Here is a 25,397-nt window from a genome sequence, read left to right as displayed (position 1 = left end):
TAATGGAAATCGATTTGGGGAATATACATCTGAAATTTCTAAATTACTTGTATCTCTGTATCCATGGAGGGAACTAACACCAACAGTAAACAAAGTATTGTGTCATGGTCAAATAATAATTGAATCGAATATTCTTCCACTTGGAGAGTTAACAGAAGAAGCCCAGGAAGCGAGGAATCGAGATTTTAAGCATGTTCAACATTTCAGCTTAAGAAAATGCTCCAGGCAATCACAGAATGAAGATATTTTTAATAGTTTACTTCTATCTTCTGATCCTGTTCTTTCAACTATGCGAAAAAGATGGATTTGTTATGAAACTCTATCATCTCAAAAGGAGGAAGATTTAAAGGACTTATATTACCCTCAGGATATGTATACCGATATGACAGATTATTTTATAGAAAATAAGTAGTGTTAGGAATTAACTATATAAGTAGGTTGTAAGAATTAATTGTATTATGTTTAAGATAAACAGTTCAAATAAAAAAGCTATTATACTAACTGATGATATTGTATTAAATTGTGTTTTATATTTCAGTGGGCGGGAAAGGTGGTTTGTGTGGTGTGATTTAGGTGTTGTTGTGCGTGGCTCATAATAAAATAATATTTTTTATTGTATATACAATGTTATAGTCTTTAACAAAATAATTAACTAAATAATTTTTAAAAATTGTCCAAATATTTTATTCAACACCAAATGTATGTTCTGTTATACTTAATACTAAAATATGAAAAAGATGAAATTAAAGGACACAGGTTTAAATGAACATATTTTTGAATGTAATTGAGATATTGGCTTGAATTTTTTTGTAAAGGGCCGAGAATTTCCATATCTAACTAAAAAAAGATATTAAGGGATAAATATGGACTAAATTGTTGTAGCTATCTGCGACCCTATTAAAATTTTGATATAAAGCATAGTTTTAGAAATTTAACAAATATGTAATATATGACAAAATCTTTATTTATGAACAAAACTCAATGAAATCTTCAACGCTTGTTAAATTTGTCATTTCAAATAAGAAAATGCAAAAAAAATTGAAAAGGTCAAAGGGCATCCCGCAATTCCCAAAAATAGGAATGAAAATCCCAAAAACGGGATTTTTTACATTTTTGCCCATAGGGTCTGGGAAAATACTTTTGGAGTAAATAGAAAACATATTGAGGTTTCCAAAACTGCTTTCAGTTTTCTGATCCCAGCTTTGGGATTTTAGAACATGTCGCCCAAAGTTGAAGTTTTGATAAAAAAATAGGTCATATTCGGAAGGATGCAGTGGCAACATTTTCAAAAAATAGGACAAGTTTTTTACGCCAAAGCGTTCTGCTTAAAGATACCTTTTAGAAAACTATAAAATTGTTATATGTTCTTAAAGAAAATTTTATTTTATTAATAAAAGAGTTAAGACACATTTTGGGCAAAAAAACGGCAAAAATCTAAAATTTTTTGAATTTTTAAATTAAAAAACGTATATTTTTGGACCTGTAAATGATATTTTTTGTATATTATTGGAAATTTTGTTGTCTAAGTAACAAGAAAAAATTGAGTCCATTTGGTCAAAAATTACGCCCGGTATTCAAAAAAAGGCGGACCAAGGTATGGTAAATTTTGTATCACTAAATTTTAAAATGCCTATAACTCGGATATTATAAGAGATAATATGATGTCAATTCAAGATCTCGTCGAGCGCTTTTAGAAAATATAAAAATCTTTGTATTTGGGTGAAAAACAAAAAAATGGCACAAGTTTAAAAATTTTACATGTCGTAGGTACCCTACTTTGAGCCGCCACAGCTCCGTCCCTGGGGCATCTGCGGGGTTCATCTTCAAAACTTAAACTCGAATACTCCTTGGCTACGCTCACGCCTAATTTTATACCGATCGGATCAGCCGTTTAGAAACGCCACTGTGGATTGTAAGAAAGCTTTAACTGAATACTCTAACAGAAGTAAGGTTTACATCATATGGGTACCAGGACACTCGGGAGTAGTCGGCAACAAAAGGGCGAATGTAATAGCTTTAAAGGGAAGGTAGCTCGATGTAGTTAACCTGACAAACGCAAAACCATTCGACGCAACAAAAGCTGAATTAAAAATATGGATGGGAGAATCCCATAAGACCTCTTGGAATAATGAAACGGTGGGTATAATCACAAAGATTCTATGGGGTGACCCTGATGAGAGCGAGAGAAATCTCCTTAAAATTAGCAAGTCGGAGGTTAGTATGATGGTTCGTATTCTGAGTGGACACATCTATACAACATTGGAAGTGCGGATTCAGACGAATGTAGAGCATGTGGAGAGGACGGTGAAACCCTGGAGTACTTTCTTTGCCACTGTCAGGCATTCGTCGAAGTTAGATCCAAGTATCTTGGAAGTGATGTTATTCCGGACATGTTATTATAACATTCTTAACCAACACTGATTGGAAGATTCTTAGGAATTACGTCCAGAAAACTGAGTTTCTAACATGCTAACCTAACCTAACATATAATTTATTATAAACTGATTATATCTGGATAAAATTCGACATGAGTATGTTCTGTGTATATATGTTTTCGAACTGGTCTAGTCGTTTCAAAAATAACTTAACGTATTTAGTTCATTAAAAATATCGACGCCGGAATATAACTCGACAGGATTATGGATCCTTCTTCTAAATTTTTTGACATCGGCTAAAACCTTCACTACAGAAGCAAAACTTTTGTCAAGTTTTCAAAAAAATTATATAGTTAAATGTGGTTTAATAAAAAGCTGGTGGAGGGTATTTAAGATTCGGTACAGCCGAATATGGTACTCTAACTTGGTTTCTTTTATTTTACTAATTCGAGATTTGTAAAAACTATAACCAACAAATAAAAAATGAAATAAAATTCTTGCTGTGAATTTAAAAAAAATTTTGAATACAAATCTTATTGTATGTCTTTAAATTATGTACATTTTTTAAATTAAGATTTACATATGTAAACAGCACTTTTTAAAATCCGCTATAACTTTTTTGTCCCTTAATCGAAATGATTCGCGAACGGATTCATCGCGTGATAGGGTCTTTTTATATTCACACAAAATATTTTGAATGTGGCTCCAAAAATTTTGTTTGTTTTTTACTTTGATAATTGTTCATATACATACACAGTGTGACGAATATGTGTAAATAATGGTAAAATATTTAAACTTTCGGTCTAAATTTTTAAACTAAAAACCATATTCCAAAATGTTTTATTTTTTTAAATATGTATTTACGACAATGCCTATTGCAAATTTATAAAATATTTAACAAAACATCAAATTGTTTAATTAAAAACTTATTTGCATTTATATAAAAGCTCAGTGTACTTAAAAACAAGTAAGAGTGCTATATTCGGCTGTGCCGAATCTTATATACCCTTCACCATAGTGTATTTTAAACATAATTGATCTTACAGTCTAGTTAATAAAAACATTAAAAAAATTTGAGTCGATTTAAGCCGAATGTTTCGGCGGCGGCTCAAGCAACTAAATATAGTTCGGCGGCGGCTAAGCTCCGACTCGAAGCCGGTCGACTTCGACCTCTGATTCATTGCTGGTAAACATTGACGAGACGTAGATTTTGTTTTTGTTTATCGTAAAAAAAATTGTTTTAAAAAGCACTTGGAAAAAATTTGTGTTAGTTTTAAATTTCAAACTTACATTATTCGCATAAAAATTATTGTACAATAACTCACAATCTACTCTCATATAATTGAAAACGTTTTAAATACTTTTTTCTATTCATCAAAAAATATATTTGCAAAACAAAAGGGAAAATTATTTTATTTTAACAAAAAATGCAAATCATATCTTTTTTGCTGTGTATACTTTGTATGTTTGAATTCCAAACATACAAAAAAATACACAGCTGAATAAAACCAAATACATCTGCACACACACGTGTACATCTTTTTCTATGTACAGTGTTTTTGTTGCTTTTTTAACAATTTTTTGATGAAATTTTCAGAGGTTGTCTCGGATTTTTGCTCATATCTCCGTTATTTACCGACCGATTTTGCTGATTTTAAATAGCGATCTTTTCGAAAGCATGTCTAATAGAATTATTGAAGATTCAGACATCGCCGATATCTGGGGTCCTCTAAAAACTGATTTCAACAGACAGACAGACGGACATGGCTTAATCGACTCCGCTATCTATAAGGATCAAGAATATATATACTTTATAGGGTCGGAAAATTATATTATAGAATGACAAACTTATATATACCCTTCTCACGAAAGTGAAGGGTATAATTACAGTAAATCAAAAATAATTTTAAATTTCTTGAAGTTGTTTAGCTTCTTCGCCTAATTCAATAGAACTACTTTTAAATATATGCTGAAAATTGGACATGGATCTGAAGTGCGCAACAAAATAGTGATAATGTCTTCAATAGTGCGGAATTAATACTGTTTCTTCCACTGTCGACTTTAGCGGTTATTTTCAGGTTTTCGATTATTTGACATTTTTCAATGAACCTAACATTAGTCAACCTATTTCTTGATGTATTAAAATTCACTTAAACTTTAATTTAAGTATCCGTTAAATGCCAAGCAAAAATAAAAGTATTCGAAACAGTTTTTATAAGACCAAATAATCAACATTTGAAAAACCAATTTTAAACCCGGTTAAAAGCCGATTTGATCACCATAATATCTACTTCTAAATATACGTATGGTTTTTTCTAAACTTACAGAATATACTGTTAAAATTTAGTTAATCGGCCTATAGACTCCAAATAAAAATACAAACATATATACATACGTACATACATACATACATACATATACATAGAATAGTATATACGATTACCTTCGTATGCTGGAGCCAGTTGGTTTATTGAAAGATAAATACTTGGCAGTAAGTCGTCGGGATTCAGCAATATCAAGGAGCTAAAAAAATTTCCTAATATTTCAACCATTTTTAATCGCCCTTTAGTATCCTCAATTAATTGAAATGTTCTGGTAAGAGCTAAATATGGAGTTCTACAAAGATAAAAATAAAATAAGATTATAAAAAACATATTAATTATACTCTTAGTATTAATAATGGTTTAGGCCGTTATTATAACTAGCCACTAAATAAAGTTATGATTTTATATTGTAGATAATTTGTTTTTTTTAAGCTTTAATTAAACTTGTTTTGTTGTAATGGTGCAAATTTTCAAAGTTATATGTTCGTATATGTCTTATTTTAATAATATAAAAAGATAACATATTTATTATACCCTACACCACTATAGTGGGGAGGGTATTATACGTTTGTGCTGATGTTTGTAACATACAAAAATATTGGTCCAATACCCACCTTAAAGTATACCTATCGATTCAGAATCATTTTTTGAGTCTGTCCGGCTGGCTGTCCATGTAAACCTTGTGCGCAAGGTACAGGCCGCAATTTTCAAGATAATTTGATGAAATTTGGACCAAGCATGTTTTTTGGCACAAGGACGAAGCCTATTGAAAAAAATGGTTGAAATCGGTCCATTATTTCACCTAGCCCCCATACAACCGTACCTCCCGATTTGAACTTTTTATGCTATAATTACGTCAAATATTCTGCTATCTCTCTAAAAATTGGCACAAAAAAGTATAAGTATAAATGATACTGCAGATTTTCGTAAGGATCGGCCTATATTTGACCCTAGCCCCCATACAAACCCCCCTTCAAAAAATGACTTAAACGTCTAAAATTGACTTGTAACCATTTAAAATGGCTTAAATATTTTGGAATTATGGTAATATTCAACATAAAAGTTTCTTTACAAAAATAAAAATTTTATAAAAAGTAAAAATTTTAAAAATATACTCATGGTGTAGGGTATTATATGGTCGGCCATGTCCGACTATACTTTCCTACTTGTTTTTTTTTACGAAACAAATATTTTTCTTCTTGTAAAAAATACATAAATATAATTTATTTGTTAAAGAATTAAATAAATCGTCTAAAATAATTCTAACAAACATTAAAATATTTCATGTCCAAAATAGGTAAAAAGCAAGTAAGAGTACTATATTCCGTTGTGCCGAATCTTACATACCCTTCACCACAGCGTGTTAAAAAAACATTCATTACCAAAAAGTCTTCTTTTACATAACTTACTAGGTTCAATATTATAGAAAATTACAAAAATACCTTTTGCAGAACGAAAAACTACCAAAAAATCCCCATTGTTTTGCTCTCGTCTAATCCGGGCACTACATACTTCAATTCGTGTTTATTATAGAAAACTCAAAAGGTTCATTTTGAAAAACGAATAAGTACCAAAGAGATCTCTTCATGTGTTCTCACCTAATTCCGAATCTACATACTTAATTTCATGTTTCAAGGTTCAATATTCAAAAAGTACAAGTTCCCTTTTATGGATTCTCACCTAATTCAGACTCTACATACTTAATTTCACATTTCTAGGTTGAATATTATATAAAATTCAAATGGTACCTTTTGTAAAACGAAAAGTACCAAAAAGTTCCCTTTTATGGCTTCTAACATAAGCCAGGCTCCACATACTTAATTTCATGTTTCTAGCCAATATAAATTTTGTTTGAATTCAATCTATTACAAATTGAATTTAAAAATTTTTCAACCATTCAATTTGAAATAGATTGAATGAAAGTTTTGTTTTATAATTCAAAAGCATTCTGTATATTAAAAATTGAATTAATTTTTTTCTTTCATTCAATTTGTAATAGAAGGAATTAAACAAATATGAATGATCATTCCATTGAATTCATTCCTATAAAGAATGAATTCTCTTAGGAATTAATTCAATAGAATATAAAGCCTAGGAATTCAGCTTTAGAATTTGAATTCAAAGAATGATTTTAAAGAATGATACATTCAAAACATTAAAGCCGAATTTAAAAAAAATATAAGGGAATTAATTCGAAATAGAATTCATTCTTTCCAAGCTTTGTTCGGAGTAGGCTCTGTTCATGTCAGAATTAGCCCAGCTTATTTGATGGATTCGTACTTTGGTCCACCAGTTACGTCTCTAGGTTCTGTTGCCGAATCAACAGAGGCCATCCCAGCTGCGTGGTTGTAAACGGATGTGATGTTTTTACATCTCGGAAGTTAAGCAACGGGGCAGCAATGGTTAGATTAGATAGCTCGGGTACTTCAGCAAAGTGCTTGTACATGGACCGGCCCAATCAATGTACAAAAATTGCCTCATGAGTTTTGCATTGAAGGATTCAGGGGCGATGGTAGACTGTTGTCCAAGTCTACCCAGTGGGTGAAAAAGACCACCGTGGGGTAGGGCATCATGCCACGTACTCACGAAAAAAGTATAAAAAGTGTAAAAAGCTTTTATACATTAATATCCCATTCAAACAGAGCCGAAATTCAGTAATTTGAGATTGAAATTATAAGTGAAATCTAACCTGTTCAGACCGGTGTTTTTGACACTTTAACGGATTTAGCTTGCAAGGCAAAAAACTTTCTTCAGCGTAAAATTGAACTTTTTAAGCATTAAATAATCATTGTCAGATTTATTTTTTTAAACAATTTCAATTTAAATTGTGTTGTTTTGATTTTTTTGTATTTCTTTGTGTTGGGTATGTGACACTGTTCATTAGAATGCAACGCTGTTGTACAACTCTATTTCAAATCTAACGATTTTAAAATGCTGCTTACATCAGTCTGCATCAACCTGTCTAACTTTCTGTGTGTAAAAGTCGTGATCAACAATTAATTACAAACCATTTTTTGACTTATTGAGTAAACTATTTTTACTTATTGAATAAATAATTATTACTTTAATATTATTAATATAAAAACTCGTGTTTCATCGCCACAAATTGGAGACGAGGATATTTGTAATAGTATTAGCGAAAATTCTAGTACAACAACAAGAATGTGATAAGTTATTGTAAAATCAGAATATGCGCAGACTGTTCAACAGGCCTAAACGAAAATGTGGAAGCTCATTTTCACCCACCAGAAGATATTTCTATGTGACTTCATAATCGTAAGTACTTCACGAGACAAGATTTTAATGACGCATACAAGCAGTTTGAAGTTCATGAAACAACAAAGTTCATCATAACTATCAACACACATCGAGGCTTATATACGTTTAATAGACTAGTTCCTGGAATAAAATCAGCAAGAGGTGCATTCCAATAGATCATTTCATGGTTCTTTCAATTTCGGTAAATTCATCAGCACAATAAGATCTCTAAGAGCACCTCTCGACGAGTTACTACAAAACAATTCTAAATGGTATTGATCTTCAGAGTGTAAGAATTCATTTCAGAAGTTGAAGCAGATTTTAACATCAGACTTAATGCTTACTCATTATAACTATGTATTGCTGAAGAACTTATTTGAAATACTTTAGAAACACCACACAGTTCCTCAAAACTGGATGTTTTCATGATTTTTCAAAAATTTTAAATGTTTCTGCATGAACCCATTCAATGTATCTAAAGTATTGTTATAAAAATCATCCAATAAATATTCTTTATTATAGAAAAGTAATTAAGAAATTAATACAGAAAGTAAATTTATTATAAAAATATTGAATTATGCATCAGATATACAGTAATTTTATTGTTTAATAGGTTTAACTTATTAAATTATTTGGTTTATTCGTTATTTGAAATTGGGCATTTTTCATTTATCCGAGCGATTAATAGTCAAAAATTTATCGATTAACCGATCGACGAAAAATCGTTTGAATACCTATTAAGGAGTGAGATCGAAAAATTCTTAACATACATATATGTTTATAAAAAAGAAACCACTAAACTTACAGCTTTATTTTTTTTATTTGATTCAAATTATTATTACAATTTCAAAAAAAAAAATCTGTTGTAATACCGAAATTCTAAGGTAAGATTTTGATTGAGTATTCATAGAACTTTAGCTCCTGCGTAATCATGTCCTTACAAACCTACCTTGCTAAACCAATAACCTGAGCTACAGCTTGAGCACAATAGTCGATCAAATCAATAGCCGAATCCTGTAATGCCTCACAACCACTTTCATGATATAATGCCATGTCTAAGAGTGAAATTACCGCTCCTTCATGATATAAAACCGTATAGATCAAAAACGTAGCCGAAGGATTTGGATCGATATCTAAGAGATGCGGTAAAACTTTTGTTTTCCACAAAAATATACAAAATGCTTCGTGTATTAACACCTTTAGCTTATCACGAGCTATTAACATTTCCTTAACTTCCTCTTCGCGATGTTCGGCAGCCTCAAGTAATGCCTGTTGGCTAAGTTTAATAATCATTTCATGGACATCTAACCATTTTGTTGAACCAACATCTTTAATTTGAAATGGTCGAATACTTTCAATGAAATATGTTAATTCTTCGGGATATACGAAATTAGCCATATTTTGTATTGAATTTTAAATATTTTACTGTTCTGCTTTTCTTCTAAAGTTTTTTTTGCTCGATTTTAGGTAAAATATTTTATAATTTTCAATATTTATTTCAATAAACAAAGTTTTGGTTACTATGGTTATAAAAACCGTATGTAGTAATATAATTTCTGCTTAGAAACCGATATGGAAAGTGTTAACGTAAGATATTTAAAGACAGTTTACACTTTTTAACAAATCCCCGTTTTTGGTAATTTTTGAGATGTTTGAGCAGAGCGAAGATATACTTTTTATAAGATTTATTGTGTCATTTCAATGTGCTATATCTTTCTTCATTATCTTTTGACCTAAAGTAAAAAGCTACCCTAAACCACTTTAGTGGGGAGGGCTTAGAATCGTTTTTAAATCGATTAAGCTAAGTCCATCCCTCCGTCTGGCTGTTCATGTAAACCTTGTGCTCAAGGTACAGGTCGCAATTTTCAAGATAATTGGATGAAATTTGGCACACACTTTTTTTGGCCCAAGGACGATGTATTTCGTCTAGCCCCAATACAAACGTACCCCTCATAATTATGTTAAATGTTCTATTATGTCAACAAAAGTCGGCAAAACTTATTTTGATGTTAAGAATGTTATTCCGGAAATAACTGATTGGAAGATTCTTAGGAATTACGTGTTCCGTAATTCCTTCGGAATGTCAGGCTTTGTGTCGTCACCCTTACTCGCAGGATTCTCAATTAAGGTTTCTTTGAGTAAATTGGATGTGTATTAGAAGACGGGAGCTCTTTTTCTTCTTAGTTTTATTATCAGTTGTCAACTCCTCGGGAGACCTGATCCTTTTTGAGATCTTGTGAAAGAGTCCGATTTTTCCTTTGGAGTGTCGTGGGATTGACTATGATTTCCTGAAGCATCTTTTTCAACTTCCTCCTCTGTGCTCCAGAAAGTATTTTCTTTGTAATAGGTAATTTAGCTATGCTATCACTTAACTCTTTCACCATTTGCTCTACTTCATCCTTTTTGGGATTTGCTATAATGGTATTATTATTATGATCTAAGGATTTAGAGTCAGTATTTAAGGCTGAGGTAGCTTAGAGCTCTCTCCGAATACATCCTTCTCTTTCACCCCTATATTTTTGCCAGTGACATGCTGTACACTTGACGCATTGTCCGCCACGGAGGCCAAAGTAGTAGTATTTTGCTCACGATTGCAGGATGACGACGGCACGTGACACACGAGTAGTTCAACACTTGCCGCCGGTACTGGGTTATTTAGACCCTACACCGTAACTTTTATCTTTTTATTTTTATTTTCCAGTTTTTTGGTCCGCGGGGAATATAATATTCCCAGGTGGTGGACAATCTGCCCTCCCTCAGCTTAAATGAAATTAAAGCTGAAAGAGGACAAATGGTCCATCATTCAAGTAGAGTCTCTTGACTCTACTTGAATGTTCGCGCGTAGTGAACTATCACGTAAACCAACCAGGAAGAAGAATATCTGAAAAACATAAGGTGAAGAGAAGGCCAGACAGATTCTCTCTTGCTAGTCAACTTTTCAACTTTTATAAGATTATTTTTAATAAAACGAATAATGTTCAAGTTTTTTTGTGACTTGCTTTTATCTAAGTATGTATAATATATAATAATTATTAATAGCAGTACATACAGATGAAGTAGTACAAATATTTGAAATATGTAATGGTTATTATTTATAAAGTGTACATATAAATTTTATAATAATTATAATAAAATTTTTTTCTTAAAAACCATCAATACGTTCACATCATTATAAAGTTATTTATATTTATTTATATAAAACAAACAATAAGGCAAAAAATATAATAAACAAAATTAATATTAAATAATATATGTATGAGCTATTTTAATGAATTTAATTAAAAGTCCATTTATTTTTGAAATGTGTTAGGTTATTGTAATACTTAAACCATTTTTTTAAGTCTTTTAATTTTAAATTATGACTTTGTCAGCAAACTAAAATACATTTATATTGTTTTAAAAAGAAAATGGACCTGTGATTCAATTAAAAATATAAAGTTAAAAGCTCATGCAATTGTCACAGTTAAAAGGGAATAAACGTTTTATTATGAGAACAAAATTGGGCTAAAGATAAGAAATTATTAAAGAAGAGAGACAGAGAGAGGGTTAAACTAAATGATAAGGTTGTTTGTTTGTTATAGAAATTTTAAACAAAAACAAATTTATGCATAATTATAAACTCTTTTCTTTAAACATATAACTTAATTATTAAATGCTGTTGAAGTGGGTGGTGGAGGAGTAAAGGGGTTCATAGATGACGATGTTTGTGGTGGTGGTGGCATAACGGGAGCAGATGTAGTTGTTGGTGCCATAACGGGTACTAATGGTGTTGCTTGTTGTGTTTGCTGCTGCTGTTGTTGTTGATAAGCCGCCATTTGTGGTGGCATAGGTGTACTTTGTGTAGGATATAAACCGCCCATTGAAGGTTGAATTTGTGGATAACTAGGTACAGTTTGGGCAGCCGGATACGATAAAGCCGCTGGAGATGACATATATTGTTGTATACCAGTCGAATACATAGGAATTGCACTAGCGTTCATCTGTGTTGGGGGAGCAGTAGCTTGAGGATAGGGTAATTGCGTTGGGGTCGATATTGGTGGCATATTAGCAACATTACTAGTTGCTTCTATTACGCCTGGTATATAAAGATTCGAAGGTGGTGGCAAGGTAGTGTTAACCGATGTTGGTACAGTACCAAAGTTGGCCTCAGCAGAATTTTGCAATTGTGCTGTTAAGTTTTCATTAGGTGTTGCTGTTGGCTGGGAGGCCTCAGTAGGAGAATTATGTTCAATTGGCTGTTTTACTTGTTCACTAGTAGTTTCCTCTTTATTTCCCAAATTATTTGTTTCAGGTGTTGTTATCAATTCAGGTGTATTATCATCAGGATTGAAATAGGCCTTGAAAACACTTTGAGTTGGAGGATTTACCGTATTATCCTGTTGTGGAGTCGTTATAGTTGTTGGTGTTGCTGCGTTGGATGCGGCAGTAGCAAACGTGTTACTTAGAGGAGGCACATAAGGCAATGAAGGTGCTATAACTGTGCTTGGTGCCGTTGCCGGTATAACCGGTGTAGATGTTGGCAGTGGTGCCGTCACACTTGTAGATGACGGTATAGTTGTTGGTGGTTTAGCAACAGAAGCATTACCAGCTTGTATGGGTATACGATGTAAATAGCCGTAACCAATGCCGCATCCTAAAGCACCCTCACCACCCAATGTGTATTTGGCTTGATGGTCACCTCACGGCAGGCATCATCATCAATGTTATACACGTACATTTTTAAGGGCTGCTGTTCATGCGTTTCAATCAAAGTAAATAAATCGTCATTTTCATGTCTTATAGCATCTGCACCTATAACATAATCCGAATAGGCTCTCAGGCCAGCAGCCTCTGCTGGTGAGTTTGGATGCACCTCCAAATATGCCAAACATGTTCATTGGCACCTTCAAAAGAACAAAAACGTAAAATATTTAATAATTTCAGTACGCACTTTTTTCTGGTCACTCATTTTAATCAGATTAACAAAAAAATTAATATAATTGACATTACACATAATAACTGACATGCTTTTTAAAAGGTAACTTGATCAAAAAAAAATCAAATAATACTTTGGTTGAAAAATGTAATGAAAAACGTGTGTTAGGAATTTTTCGATCTCACTCCTTATATACTTAAGTCAAAAAGTGTATATGTTGTCAGAGTGTGCTTGTTAATATAAACCATAAACAACGAAAATCCCACATGCCCAAAATTGCTCCACATAAAACAAATATATATTAAAATATCAAAATTAAAATACCATTTATTACCATGAAGAAGGCATTCTAATACAATTTTAATTTAAAATACATTAGAAAATTTTATTTTAAATGTGTCATAATTATACTGTGTATGTAATTAATCACAATTGACAAAAAATACTCCATTAGACCAAAAATAGAAATCTTGGGGAAGTTAACCCATGTTTCCTACCGAGACCGTCCCCTGGTCGCGGATAGAGGTGATGGACCATCTGTTCTCCCCCAGTTTTAGTTTGACTTAAGCTGAGGGAGGACAGATTTTCCACCACCTGGGAATATTATATTCCCCGCGGACCAAAAAACTGGAAAAAATGGAAAATAAAAATAAAAAGAAGAAAGTTACTGGGCATAAAAAACCCAGTACCTGCGGCAAGTGTTGAAGCACTCGCGAGTCACGTATAGTCATCCTGCAACAGTGAGTAAAGTTGAAAAAGATGCTTTAGGAAATCATAGTTAGTCAATCCCAGGACACTCCAAAGGAAAATCGGACTTAAAAGATCTAAGGCAAAGCGGATAAGGTTACTTCGGCTCTAAAGTTGTCATATTCAAAATTGGGAAGGTGCCGATTGGAAGGGCTATTACAACAAGCCTCGAAAAGGACACTGAAATACCTAAAACCACATCATCACCGATAACGTTAAGGTGTCAAATTCTAAAAGCGAGGAAGGTATCACTAACTCGTCAAAAGAGGCGCAGATTAAAGGGTTGTCAAAACCGGGTCCGATATGGACCCAAAGCATCATTAACAAGTACTGGTAATTTTGAGAAGTCAAATCCTAAAAGTGAGGAGGAAATGACTCACTCACCAAAAGACAGAACAGCAGCGCTGTACAAAATTGGGAAAGAGTCGACACCGCAGTGAAATCAATGTATGTATGATATATCTAAATCTACTAACAAAAAGATTAAAAAACATAGAAAAGTGAACCCGTGGATGAATGAAGAATTAATAAAATATTGTGAAGTTCGGGATAAACTTTATATTAAATCGCTTAATAACAAAAATAATAATAGTTATGTGGATATTTTTTCTTTAGGCTTATGAAAATAGTTTTTTAATTTCAGTTCATTGAATTAATGAAAAATATTTAGTTTCACAAAGTAATTTAAATTATAAATTCAAGATTACTTAAATCGCGGTTGCGTCTTTACGTCTTTCGTCTTCACGGTTGCACAAGAACTGATGTTACTTGCAATCAAGCTCTCTCACGTTTGCTTTGGCTCTCATCCCACAGTTATGAGATTCAATATAAAAAATTTCGAAATATTTAAATAAAAAAATAAACTTTGTGAAAAATAATTATTATAAAACTAAATTTTTAGAAAATCAAAATAACGTAAGAGCTACCTGGCAAATAATAAATGAAATTACGAGCAAAAAAACTTATAATATTGACACTGCAATAGTAAATAACTTTAAAGGCCAGGACCTTAAAATAATTTCAAATAAATTCGCGAATAATTTTAATTTTTAGAAGGTGAAGTATTTAATATTCTAAGAACTCTAAATACACGTAAAGAGCAGGAATAGATAGAATTAGGAAAAGAGATCTGAAGTATAATTCTTACTTACTTACGCCAACAATTACTACTTTTATCAACTCAAGTATTGAAAATGCAACTATACCAAATTGATTAAAAAGCTCAATAATTCGCCCAATTTATAAAAGCGGCATTAAAATCGAATGCAATAATTACAGACCCATTTCAATACTACCAGTTATTGAAAAAGTTCTAGAAGAAATAATAGTTCGAAGGCTCAACGAATACTTAAGAAAGTTCAAAATTATAAACCCGAACCAATACGGGTTTCAAAAGGGTAAAAACATTAATCAATTGTTAGGAGATTTCTCAAATCAAATAAATATGTGTTAAGGACAAAATTTACACTCTCTCGTAATCTTCATAGACTTCAGCAAGGCTTTGGATACACTTTCGCATCGCCATCTTTTAACTATTTTGGAACGAAATGGAGTTAGAGGCAAGAGTTTGGAATGGTTCTAGAGTCGCGCAAATATCGAGTAAAAATCTGCGGCGAAACAAATTGCGATAGTGGTGTTCCTCAAGGGTCAAAACTTGGACCTATACTCTACCTAATATAAAAACGTTAATAACGATATGCTAAACATACTTCAAAACTGCACTGCATTTGCATATGCTGACGACACAGCTATTATCGTTTTGTTAACATAATAGATCATTTAAATTAATTATAAGCCAAAAGGCCCTATTTGTGTATGGGGGCTAGTCGAAATAATGGACCGATTTTAACCATTTTCAATAGGCTTCGTCCTTGGGACAAAAGAAGCGTGGGTGCCAAACTTCATCTAATTATCTTCAAAATTGCGGCCTGTACCTTGCGCACAAGGTATACATGGACAGCCAGCCAGCCGGCCAGACGGACGGACGGACATAGCTTAATCGACTCAGAAAATGATTCTTAGACGATTGGTATACTTTAAGGTGGGTATTGGACGAATATTTTTCTATGTTACAAACATCAGCACAAACCCAATATACCCTCCCCACTAAAGTGGTGTAGGGTATAATAACAACGCAATGACGCCAACAGCATCCAAACCAAGGGTGCCCAAGCCCTATGCGCTTGGTACTCTTTTGTTTTTGTAAATGCGCTTAGCTATAGACCAGACGTCGGCGCTAGTATTGTTCTGACAACGAAGATTTTCGGCAAATTACATGTACACAACACGATCGCATACGAACCTCTAAACAAGAGCATCAAAAATCAAGATTGTAGAGAATTTTACATAGAGGCAATTCGTCAAATAAAATCAAGATTTGATTTTAGTGATCAAATTTATTCTATTGTAGATATTGTTAATCCAAAAGTTGCTCAATCTTTTGAACCAAAGACATTATCCCTTTTTAAAAAAAGATTTCCGTCATTCGACACAGATTTACAACAACTTGATAATGAATTGCGACAGCTTGCTCTATTAGGCTTTGAAAAATTTGAACCTAAAGTTTTAAATTAAAAAAATCTTTAAATTAAAATAAAAATTAACAAGTAAGAGTGCTATATTCGGCTGTGCCGAATCTTATATACCCTTCACCATAGTGTATTTTAAACATAATTGATCTTACAGTCTAGTTAATAAAAACATTAAAAAAATTTGAGTCGATTTAAGCCGAATGTTTCGGCGGCGGCTCAAGCAACTAAATATAGTTCGGCGGCGGCTAAGCTCCGACTCGAAGCCGGTCGACTTCGACCTCTGATTCATTGCTGGTAAACATTGACGAGACGTAGATTTTGTTTTTGTTTATCGTAAAAAAAAATTGTTTTAAAAAGAACTTGGAAAAAATTTGTGTTAGTTTTAAATTTCAAACTTACATTATTCGCATAAAAATTATTGTACAATAAATCACAATCTACTCTCATATAATTGAAAACGTTTTAAATACTTTTTTCTATTCATTAAAAAATATATTTGCAAAACAAAAGGGAAAATTATGTTATTTTAACAAAAAATGCAAATCATATTTTTTTCTGTGTATTTTAGTAGAAAATACACAGCTGAATAAAACCAAATACATCTACACACACGTGTACATCTTTTTCTATATACAGTGTTGTTGTTGCTTTTATAACAATTTTTTGATGAAATTTTCAGAGGTTGTCTCGGATGTTTGCTCATATCTCCGTTATTTACCGACCGTTTTTGCTGATTTTAAATAGCGATCTTCTCGAAAGCATGTCTAATAGAAATATTGAAGATTCGGATCTCGCCGATATCTGGGGTCCTCTAAAAACTGATTTCAACAGACAGACGGACATGGCTTAATCGACTCCGCTATCTATAATGATCCAGAATATATACAGTATTGTTCGAAACCTAAGCAACTTTTTTTGGCATTGTATACAAAGTGCTATATTTTCTATTTTAATTGATTTATTCAAAATTATATAATTGATAATAATAACATTATGTGTCTACATTATAATAATAACAACAAAAGTTTAATTCCATTTCGCTGTGAGTTACAAGAAAATAATAACTGAATTAACTCCATAAATAGCTGTTCGAAACTTAAGCAACTTTTTGATCTTCTTATAAAAATCTTTGGTACCTTTGAGTTCCAAACACCTTTATGGAATAGATTAGTTACTAGTGTAGTTCGTAATTAATCCCAAGCGGATTTTAAGCCATTCGCAAGCTGCAATGTTTTCTAAAACTGCGAGTTTCGACCCAGCGTTTCAGAATGCCGAACAGCATCTCTAAGAGACTTGAGTCCAGAGATTTTGATGGACAATCAAATAATTTGGGTCGCATTACTCGATAACTACTCTTAGATCAACTTTTCCAAAGGTTTTGGTTCATTATCATGCTAAAAATCGCAATAAATTAAGTTGTTCTGTTCGTTGTTCTCAATCATATAATTCATTTTGTTAGCGAAAAACGTCCCAAGAAGAAAAACAATCCAACTCTGTTTGTGTTTCAACATCAGGATTAACCCTTCTCTTCAAAAATCATGGCAACAACCATACATTTTTGCTCTCTATTCATTATTGGGCCTTCACTAAAAGGATATGTTATAGTATTTCCTTCATCCTTTGAGCCTCACATACTTTGCCTGAATTTAATAAGGAAAATGTGGACCCGTTTATAAATAAAACTGTTTTTTATTAGTCTTGCGTAATCAATTTCACTATTCTACCCAAAATTGTACAGAATTTGTAAAAAAAATCGAATTTCTTTAAGTAAACTCTGTGCCATGCCAATGCGGGATTCATATGCGGTTACATGATCGTACATTAAAGGCTTAAAAAAACATGGAGGTCAAACAATTAAGGTTGTGGGCAAGATTTTTGATGAGTAGAGAAAGTCCTGATGTTGAAATGCAAATAAAATTGGATTGTTTTACTTTCTGAGACATTTTTGGCCAACAAAATGAATCATAGGATTAAGTACATTGAACAGAACAACTTACTTTATTGCGATTTTCAGCATGATAATGAACCAAAACCTTTGGAAAAGTTGATCTAAGAGTAGTTATCGAGTAATGCGACCCAAATTATTTGATTGTCTATCAAAATCTCCCGACTTAAGTCCCTTAGAGATGCTGTTCGGCATTCTTAAGTGCTGGGTCGAAACTCGCAGTTTTAGAAAACATTGCAGCTTTCGAATGGCTTAAAATCCGCTTGGGATTAATTACGAACTACACTAGTAACTAATCTATTCCATAAAGGTGTTTGGAACTCAAAGGGACCAAAGATTTTCATAAGAAGATCAAAAAGTTGCTTAAGTTTCGAACAGCTATTTTTGGAGTTAATTCAGTTATTATTTTCTTGTAACTCACAGCGAAATGGAATTAAACTTTTGTTGTTGTTAGTATAATGTAGACATATAATATTATTATTATCAATTATATAATTTTGAATAAATCAATTAAAATAGAAATTATAGCACTTTGTATACAATGCCAAAAAAAGTTGCTTAGGTTTCGAACAATACTGTATACTTTATAGGGTCGGAAAATTATATTATAGAAATTACAAACGGAATGACAAACTTATATATACCCTTCTCACGAAGGTGAAGGGTATAATTAAAACCTATAAATGTCTCGGGGTTTATGTGGACGAGAATTTTAAGTGGTTGTCACACATACAGTATACATCGAAGAAACTTCGGACTGCTTCATATAGTTTATACCATCTAAGTAACTGCTTTACTTTTGATGTTCTTAAACAGGCATATTTGTCATTAGCAGAACCGTATATTAGACACGGAATAACAGTGTAGGGAAGCTCAACATACTGCAAATCTCTACAAATATCTCAAAATCAAATCTTAAAAATATTAATAAGAAAAAAACTGTATAACCAACAACTCCAAATTCCATTAATATACGGAAACAACAGCAGTAACATGTCTAATGTAAGATATTACAACAACTCCAACAATACAGATGATGTCGATGTAAACAACAGCAATACACTTAATATGAATACAATTAGCACACAACTAAATACCAACCCAGCTAAAAACAACAACACAAGCCTCATCAACTCCAATACCGTCAACAACAACGCAAACAAGAAAAGAGGCAAAATATTGGTTTATCAACTACTAACAGCATTGCAACTGAACTGGAAGTACTAAACGCTAAAAGTCTTTACTACAACACACGCATCAATGAATTCTATAACGACCCTCGATTTCTGAAACCAATAAACCACGCATATAACACACGAAGAGGTGCAGAAGGAAGATACAAAAATAACTATAGCAAAAATTAATTTAATATAACCTTACCAAATTTATTTAATATATTACCTTTATACTTTTTGTATGATAAAAATGTCCGTAAAAGAAAAGCAAATTTGAAAAAATACTTAAATTCGCAATGAAAATTAAAATCATTTTCATATTTATTCTTAAAATCAAATAATAATAAATGTATCAAGTTCTTTTTTAATATTAATCCCAAAACATCCTGCAGACAAGCTAAAAGCTTCGCGGGATTAGAATTAAGTTTTTTTAAATGTAAAGAAAAAACAATAATAAATAAATGAAGGTATGAAAAAAAATGGTACCCACTGCATCTATAGCCATTTTAGAATACCCGGAGGAGTCAAATCCTACGAGCTGGGAGATGATCACCAACTCGCTAGAATATTTAAATGAATGACAATATTTGAGGTTATCCAAATAAACCTCCATCGGAATGAGACGGCAACCAACGCAACAAGGTTTCTGGATTAAATCACGTAAATTTCCAACTTTCTACGCTGATACAGGGTCTCGACCGAGAACATGTATCTTACGTCACAAGAACGTATGTTTTATCCTCTCAACAGGATTATCCATATCGTAATAGGTTGTGATGCCAAATCCCACCATGTAGCTTGGGGTAGTACAAACTCCAATCGCAGAGGACAAGCCCTTATGGTTTTCTTTGTTATAGTTTGCACTTGATCACATCGAACTTAGGTAATAAAGCTACCCTCGTCAATATGTTCAGAAGAGCTTCTAAACGAATTCGTAAAGCCAAACGAGACTCCTGGAAACTTTTATGTGAACAGGAAAACAGCGTAAATAACGTATAGAAGATAAAAAATCCTATCCAAAACTCATGTCCAACCGGAATCTATAGTCGGTGACACGGGCAAGAGGCTGGATGATATGGAGAAGACAATGAAACTCCTAATGGACTCCCTTTCCCACCCGTTATATCGAATAACATAGATGAACTGATATTGGAGGAAGAGGAGGCTAACACGCAAATTGTACTAACATCTGATATGGTTAAGGGGCAATCAAGAGCTTCGCTCCCTATAAAGCTGCAGGGCCGGATGGCATTTTCCCGGCACTCTTACGGATGGAGGCGGGACTGGTTTCCGAAAATCTGTCTCAGATGTTTACTGCATGCTTAGAGTTCACATATACCCCCAATAAATGGCAGGATGCAGGGATAATATTTATACTTAATCCAGGATAACCTAACTATGCGACCTATAATTCCTACGTCATTCCTAATCGACGGATAGTCGATAGTATGGTTAAAAGCAGTATACCCGACAAAGACCTAAAATTTAAGCAGCTTGCTTATGTAAAGCGGCGATCGGTGGAAACCGCATTAAACGAAGTTGTCCGCTATATAGGTGCATCCTTTAATAGAAAACTATATACTTTAAAGAGAACGGGTCCAAATTACTAGTGCAGAAGAGCTGAGGAGGCTCTGAATACGGCATTAAGCTGGGTTCAACCGAACCTTGCTTCCTGGGCAAGAAGATACCAGTGACAGACAAAGTTAAGTACTTAGCTGTAGTCCTCGACCAAAAATTAAAATGGAAACAGCACATAGAGGATAGGATCAACACGGCACATCGGTTCTGAGCGATATGAAGGAGAACTATAGGAATGAAATGGGATCTTAGTATTACTGTGACAAATTGGCTTTATAAAAGTGTAATTAGACGAATTCTAGCTTATGCTTCAATAATCTGGTAGACTGCTTTAGACTAAAAGTACAATATCAAACTACTACAGGGAGTTCAGGGTGGTATAAGTGGTGCCATATGCACTTCTTCAAATAAGACTATGGAAACGTTGCTAGATATTCCACCCATTGAAACATATTTAAGATATGAGGAAGGTTATACACAATCATCGGACGTGCCTGATCGTATACCAGACACAGAATATGTCGGAAACTTTGAAACGTTGATCCCAGATAGAATGTCTTGTTCAAGCGGAACATAAGAGCAAATACCAGTAGGAATCCGATGTTACACGGATGGCTCCAGAAGCATAAATATACTACAACTAAATCTAAGACTGTATTGGATTGTAAGAAAGCTTTAACTGAATTCTCTCCTAGAGGTAAGGTTCACATCATACGGGTACCAGCCCACTCGGCAGTAGTCGGTAACGAAAGGATGAATGTAATACTTTAAAAGAGAAGGGTGCTCGAGGCAGTTAACCTGACAAACGCAAAACAATTCAACGCAACAAAAGCTGAACTAAAAATATAGTTGAGAGAATCCCTTGGAATAATGAATAATGAAACAGTGGGTAGAACCACGAAAATCCTATGGGGTGACCCTGATGAGAGCTAGACGAAAAATCTACTCAAAATATCAAGTCTGAAGTTAGTATGATAGTACGTATTCTGTATATATATTCTGGATCCTTATAGCGGAGTCGATTAAGCCATGTCCGTCTGTCTGTTGAAATCAGTTTTTAGAGGACCCCAGATATCGGCGAGATCCGAATCTTCAATAATTCTGTTAGACATGCTTTCGAGAAGATCGCTATTTAAAATCAGCAAAATCAAAAATGTCATATTTTTTTCATGCTTTGTTAAATAAGCAACAACAACACTGTATATTAGAAAACGATGTACACATGTGTGTAGATGTATGTATATGGTTTTATTCAGCTGTGTGTTTTGTTTTGTGAATTCTCTTCGTATATTTGGATGTGGGTTGGTTTTGTTGCGTTGTTTATTTTGTTTTTGTTTTTCTGTGTTTTTCGTTATGTATGTTTAGTTAGATGTCTGTTGGTTTTGATGCCTTGCGTATTTTGTTTTTTATTTCGTTTAGCGTTGTTGTTGTTCATTTTGTTTTGCTTTTGGTGTAATAATAATGTAGTCGGGAAAAAATTTATAAAACTAATATGTTTAAAATACTATGGTGAAGGGTATATAAGATTCGGCACAGCCGAATATAGCACTCTTACTTGTTTTCATGATAAGGAGCGCACAACAGGCCTAATAGTGGCCTAAATGTATTTCTTAGGATTTGATTTAGTTTACATACTCCTATCAACCTAACCTAAAAATGGAAATATTTTTTTAGAAATACTAATTTTTTATGAAATGTTGTATTTATATAGATCTTAATACAAAAGTAATTAAACGGGAATTTTGCTTTTTATACCCTCCACCACCATCAGCAAACCATCAACAAAGTATATATATTCTTGATCCTTATGAAAATCTGAGTCGATCTAGATATGTACGTCTGTCTGTCTGTATAAAACACGCTCACGTTAAAACGAAGCAATGGAACTCCACAAAATTCCCTCAAAATATTCATTGTTATCCTAAGCAGTTTGGTATTGAAAATCAGCAAGATCGGTGAAATAGTTTCAGAGTAAAAATCTAAGACAACCTCGAAAAATGGCGATTTTTCACATATTTATTTGTACTTTTTACAAAAACTACTGCAGATAAATTGATGAATTTTATCAGAGATACATCTATTGTTGCCAGAATCAACATTGTTAAAAATCGAAAAAATCGGTTCATAATTTCATATACCTCCCATACAAATGTACATATTCCTGGAAAATTTGTTTATTGTTAATAACTTCCATTACAATGTCGATATCTTCACTAAATTTTACAAATCAGTTAAACGCGCATATGTGATAGCGACTTCCAAATTCCTGTATTTATATTTTATTAAGTTTTTGATTCGTATGTTTTTGTGTAAAATTCTACTTTCTGAAAATTTTTTTGTTATTGATTGAGTTAAATTGATTTTTATGATATTTTTTTTATTTGTAAAACAATTTGAAAAAAGAAAAGAAGAAAAATTTTTGTTGAAGGGATAAGACACAATTTTGTTGAAATAAAAATTTGAAATTTTAATTGGTGAATCAAAGAAAAAAATGAAATAACGGAAGAAAAAGAACACAATTTAATTTTGGAAATTGTTTTAGTCCTGATTTCTCTGAGAAAGGAAAGATTATTGCGATGTATATTGCCCAGCAAAAATTGAAGATCTGATTTTTGAATCCACGAGAAAAATTCCTCGGTGCTCTGGAGGTTTGGAATAGTCTCCTTGGAAAATTGAGTACGATTTGGGGAAAATCCAATGACAAAATTTTATCTAAGTCAAATGGCCTTGTATTATCGAAGCGAACATTTGATCAAAGGAAATCCAAATTGATGGCATATAGTCAATATACTGAAGAAATTTTAAAAGCATAATCTTGGAATCTTTAAAACGTTGGACAAACACTTCAACCACATAATTTGTAAATTTCAACATATTAAATTGGTTGCTGAAAATAATTTAAATTTTTTATTGTCATCTATTAGAGTGACCATATCTTTTTATAATTGAAGTTTGCGTTAAATTGTTTAAAATTCATATTTTTTTGTTGTTAATTAATACTAAATTTCTTTGTCATTTTTGTAAATATTATTTTGTTAAATTTCTGTTGAAAATTTGGTCACCTTTTTTTATTTAAAAAGAAAAAAAAATATTGTTTATAATATGTAAATTCAAAATTACACCCATATAAACTTTCCATTCACTATCATAATTATAAATACGAAAAGGAAAATGAAAATTTGTAGCAGATCTCATCTTAGTCCACTGGCGCCTGTCGACTTCGAGGGATACTGGATAATGTAAGTTTCATTGTTTATATACTTATATACTTAAAAAAATACAAAAGAAAAGACTACAATAAATTATTAACTATTATTAATGATAATTTCATAAAATAATTAATGAAAATGAAATATGTGTCATTAATATTAGTTTAAAATACTATTATATTATTAACATCAGCATTTCGAATATCTTACATTTTGATTTTGAATTATTTACTACCTTAATGTTGATATTAATAATATGTTACACACATTAATACTAATAACATTATAATAATATATAAATATATAGACATTTCTGAAAATTTTCGATTGGTAATAAGGTGACCTTAAGTTCATCATTTAATTATAATTGGAGAATCTTGAAAATTTATTAACCAGTAGTTAAAATTTTGCATTTCGGCAAAACTATTTTTATTTAATTATTCTTACCATGAATTGAATAAATTTTATATTAGTTTTTGTGTGATTATCAAAGTGAAATACTAATATTTTTTATATTTGTGAAAGGTGAAGTTAAAGTATGAGGTAAATTATATTAAAATGTTTTCACATAGAATATATTACGCAGCAACTCGCTAACATATTTATAATTCCCACAAATATTTTATATGGCTTGCCTATAATATTAAAATATTTTCCTACACAAATTATTCAAAGTCAACAATATTGCAGCCATGCAAGCAGTAATATACAAACATAAAAAGTACGCAAGCAGATCATATATGTGCCGACGAAAACACGAAACAAAACGATAGTCGCGACTATCAGGATACAATATTTTTACTATCAAACTAAAATTTTATTTACTATAGGAAATGACTTATGGTCTAAATTTTAACATTTCATGTTGAACTTGAAAAATTATAAAATGTGAAAAATGTATGCAAGATATAACCAAATTTTATTTAGAAAATAATTGAAAACGTTTATATTTATGTTTGTTTTATGTATATTATGGGAAAAATGTATACATGAAATAATCAAATTTTAATTAGACAATTTTTGAATTGAATTATTGAATGTATGTATTTATTAAATTTATATGTAATTTTTATGTGGAGTATTAAAATTTATGTATTTGTATTGATTGTAAAAGGTATACATGAATGGAATGTATACATGAAATAACCAAATTTTAATTAGACAATTTTTGAATTGAATTATTGAATGTATGTATTTATTAAATTTATATGTAATTTTTATGTGGGCTATTAAAATGTATGTATTTGTATTGATTGTAAAAGGTAAGGTAATTAGAAAAAATTATATAAATACTTAGAGGATCATATGAATGTAAAAATATATTGAAATATGTACGTAAA

At 32.0% G+C, this 25,397-nt stretch overlaps 2 protein-coding genes across 3 annotated transcripts in view; both read right to left on the bottom strand.

Moving 5' to 3' along the window:
* LOC111684789 (DNA ligase 1) overlaps positions 1 to 25,397 on the bottom strand; it is a 126,713-nt gene that overhangs the window by 67,806 nt on the left and 33,510 nt on the right. For both annotated transcript variants that reach the window (XM_046949630.1, XM_046949636.1), the window contains one exon: positions 4,819 to 4,991. In XM_046949630.1, coding sequence (XP_046805586.1) covers positions 4,819 to 4,991 — 173 coding nt within the window. The remainder of the gene's footprint in view (positions 1 to 4,818; positions 4,992 to 25,397) is intronic.
* Positions 8,888 to 9,822, bottom strand: LOC124419576 (zinc finger MYND domain-containing protein 10 homolog). The gene has a single exon (XM_046949645.1). The coding sequence runs from the start codon at positions 9,353 to 9,355 to the stop codon at positions 8,903 to 8,905; it is 453 nt and encodes a 150-aa protein (XP_046805601.1). The 5' UTR covers positions 9,356 to 9,822; the 3' UTR covers positions 8,888 to 8,902.

The sequence above is a fragment of the Lucilia cuprina genome, chromosome 2 (genome assembly GCF_022045245.1).
Source record: "Lucilia cuprina isolate Lc7/37 chromosome 2, ASM2204524v1, whole genome shotgun sequence".
Taxonomy (NCBI): domain Eukaryota; kingdom Metazoa; phylum Arthropoda; class Insecta; order Diptera; family Calliphoridae; genus Lucilia; species Lucilia cuprina.
The sequence above is the reverse complement of the archived record's forward strand: the minus strand, read 5'-3'. Positions and strand labels throughout refer to the sequence as shown.

Excerpts from the sequence above, each read along its gene's own strand:
- LOC124419576 (XM_046949645.1), bottom strand. The coding sequence starts at position 9,355 with ATGGCTAATTTCGTATATCCCGAAGAATTAACATATTTCATTGAAAGT.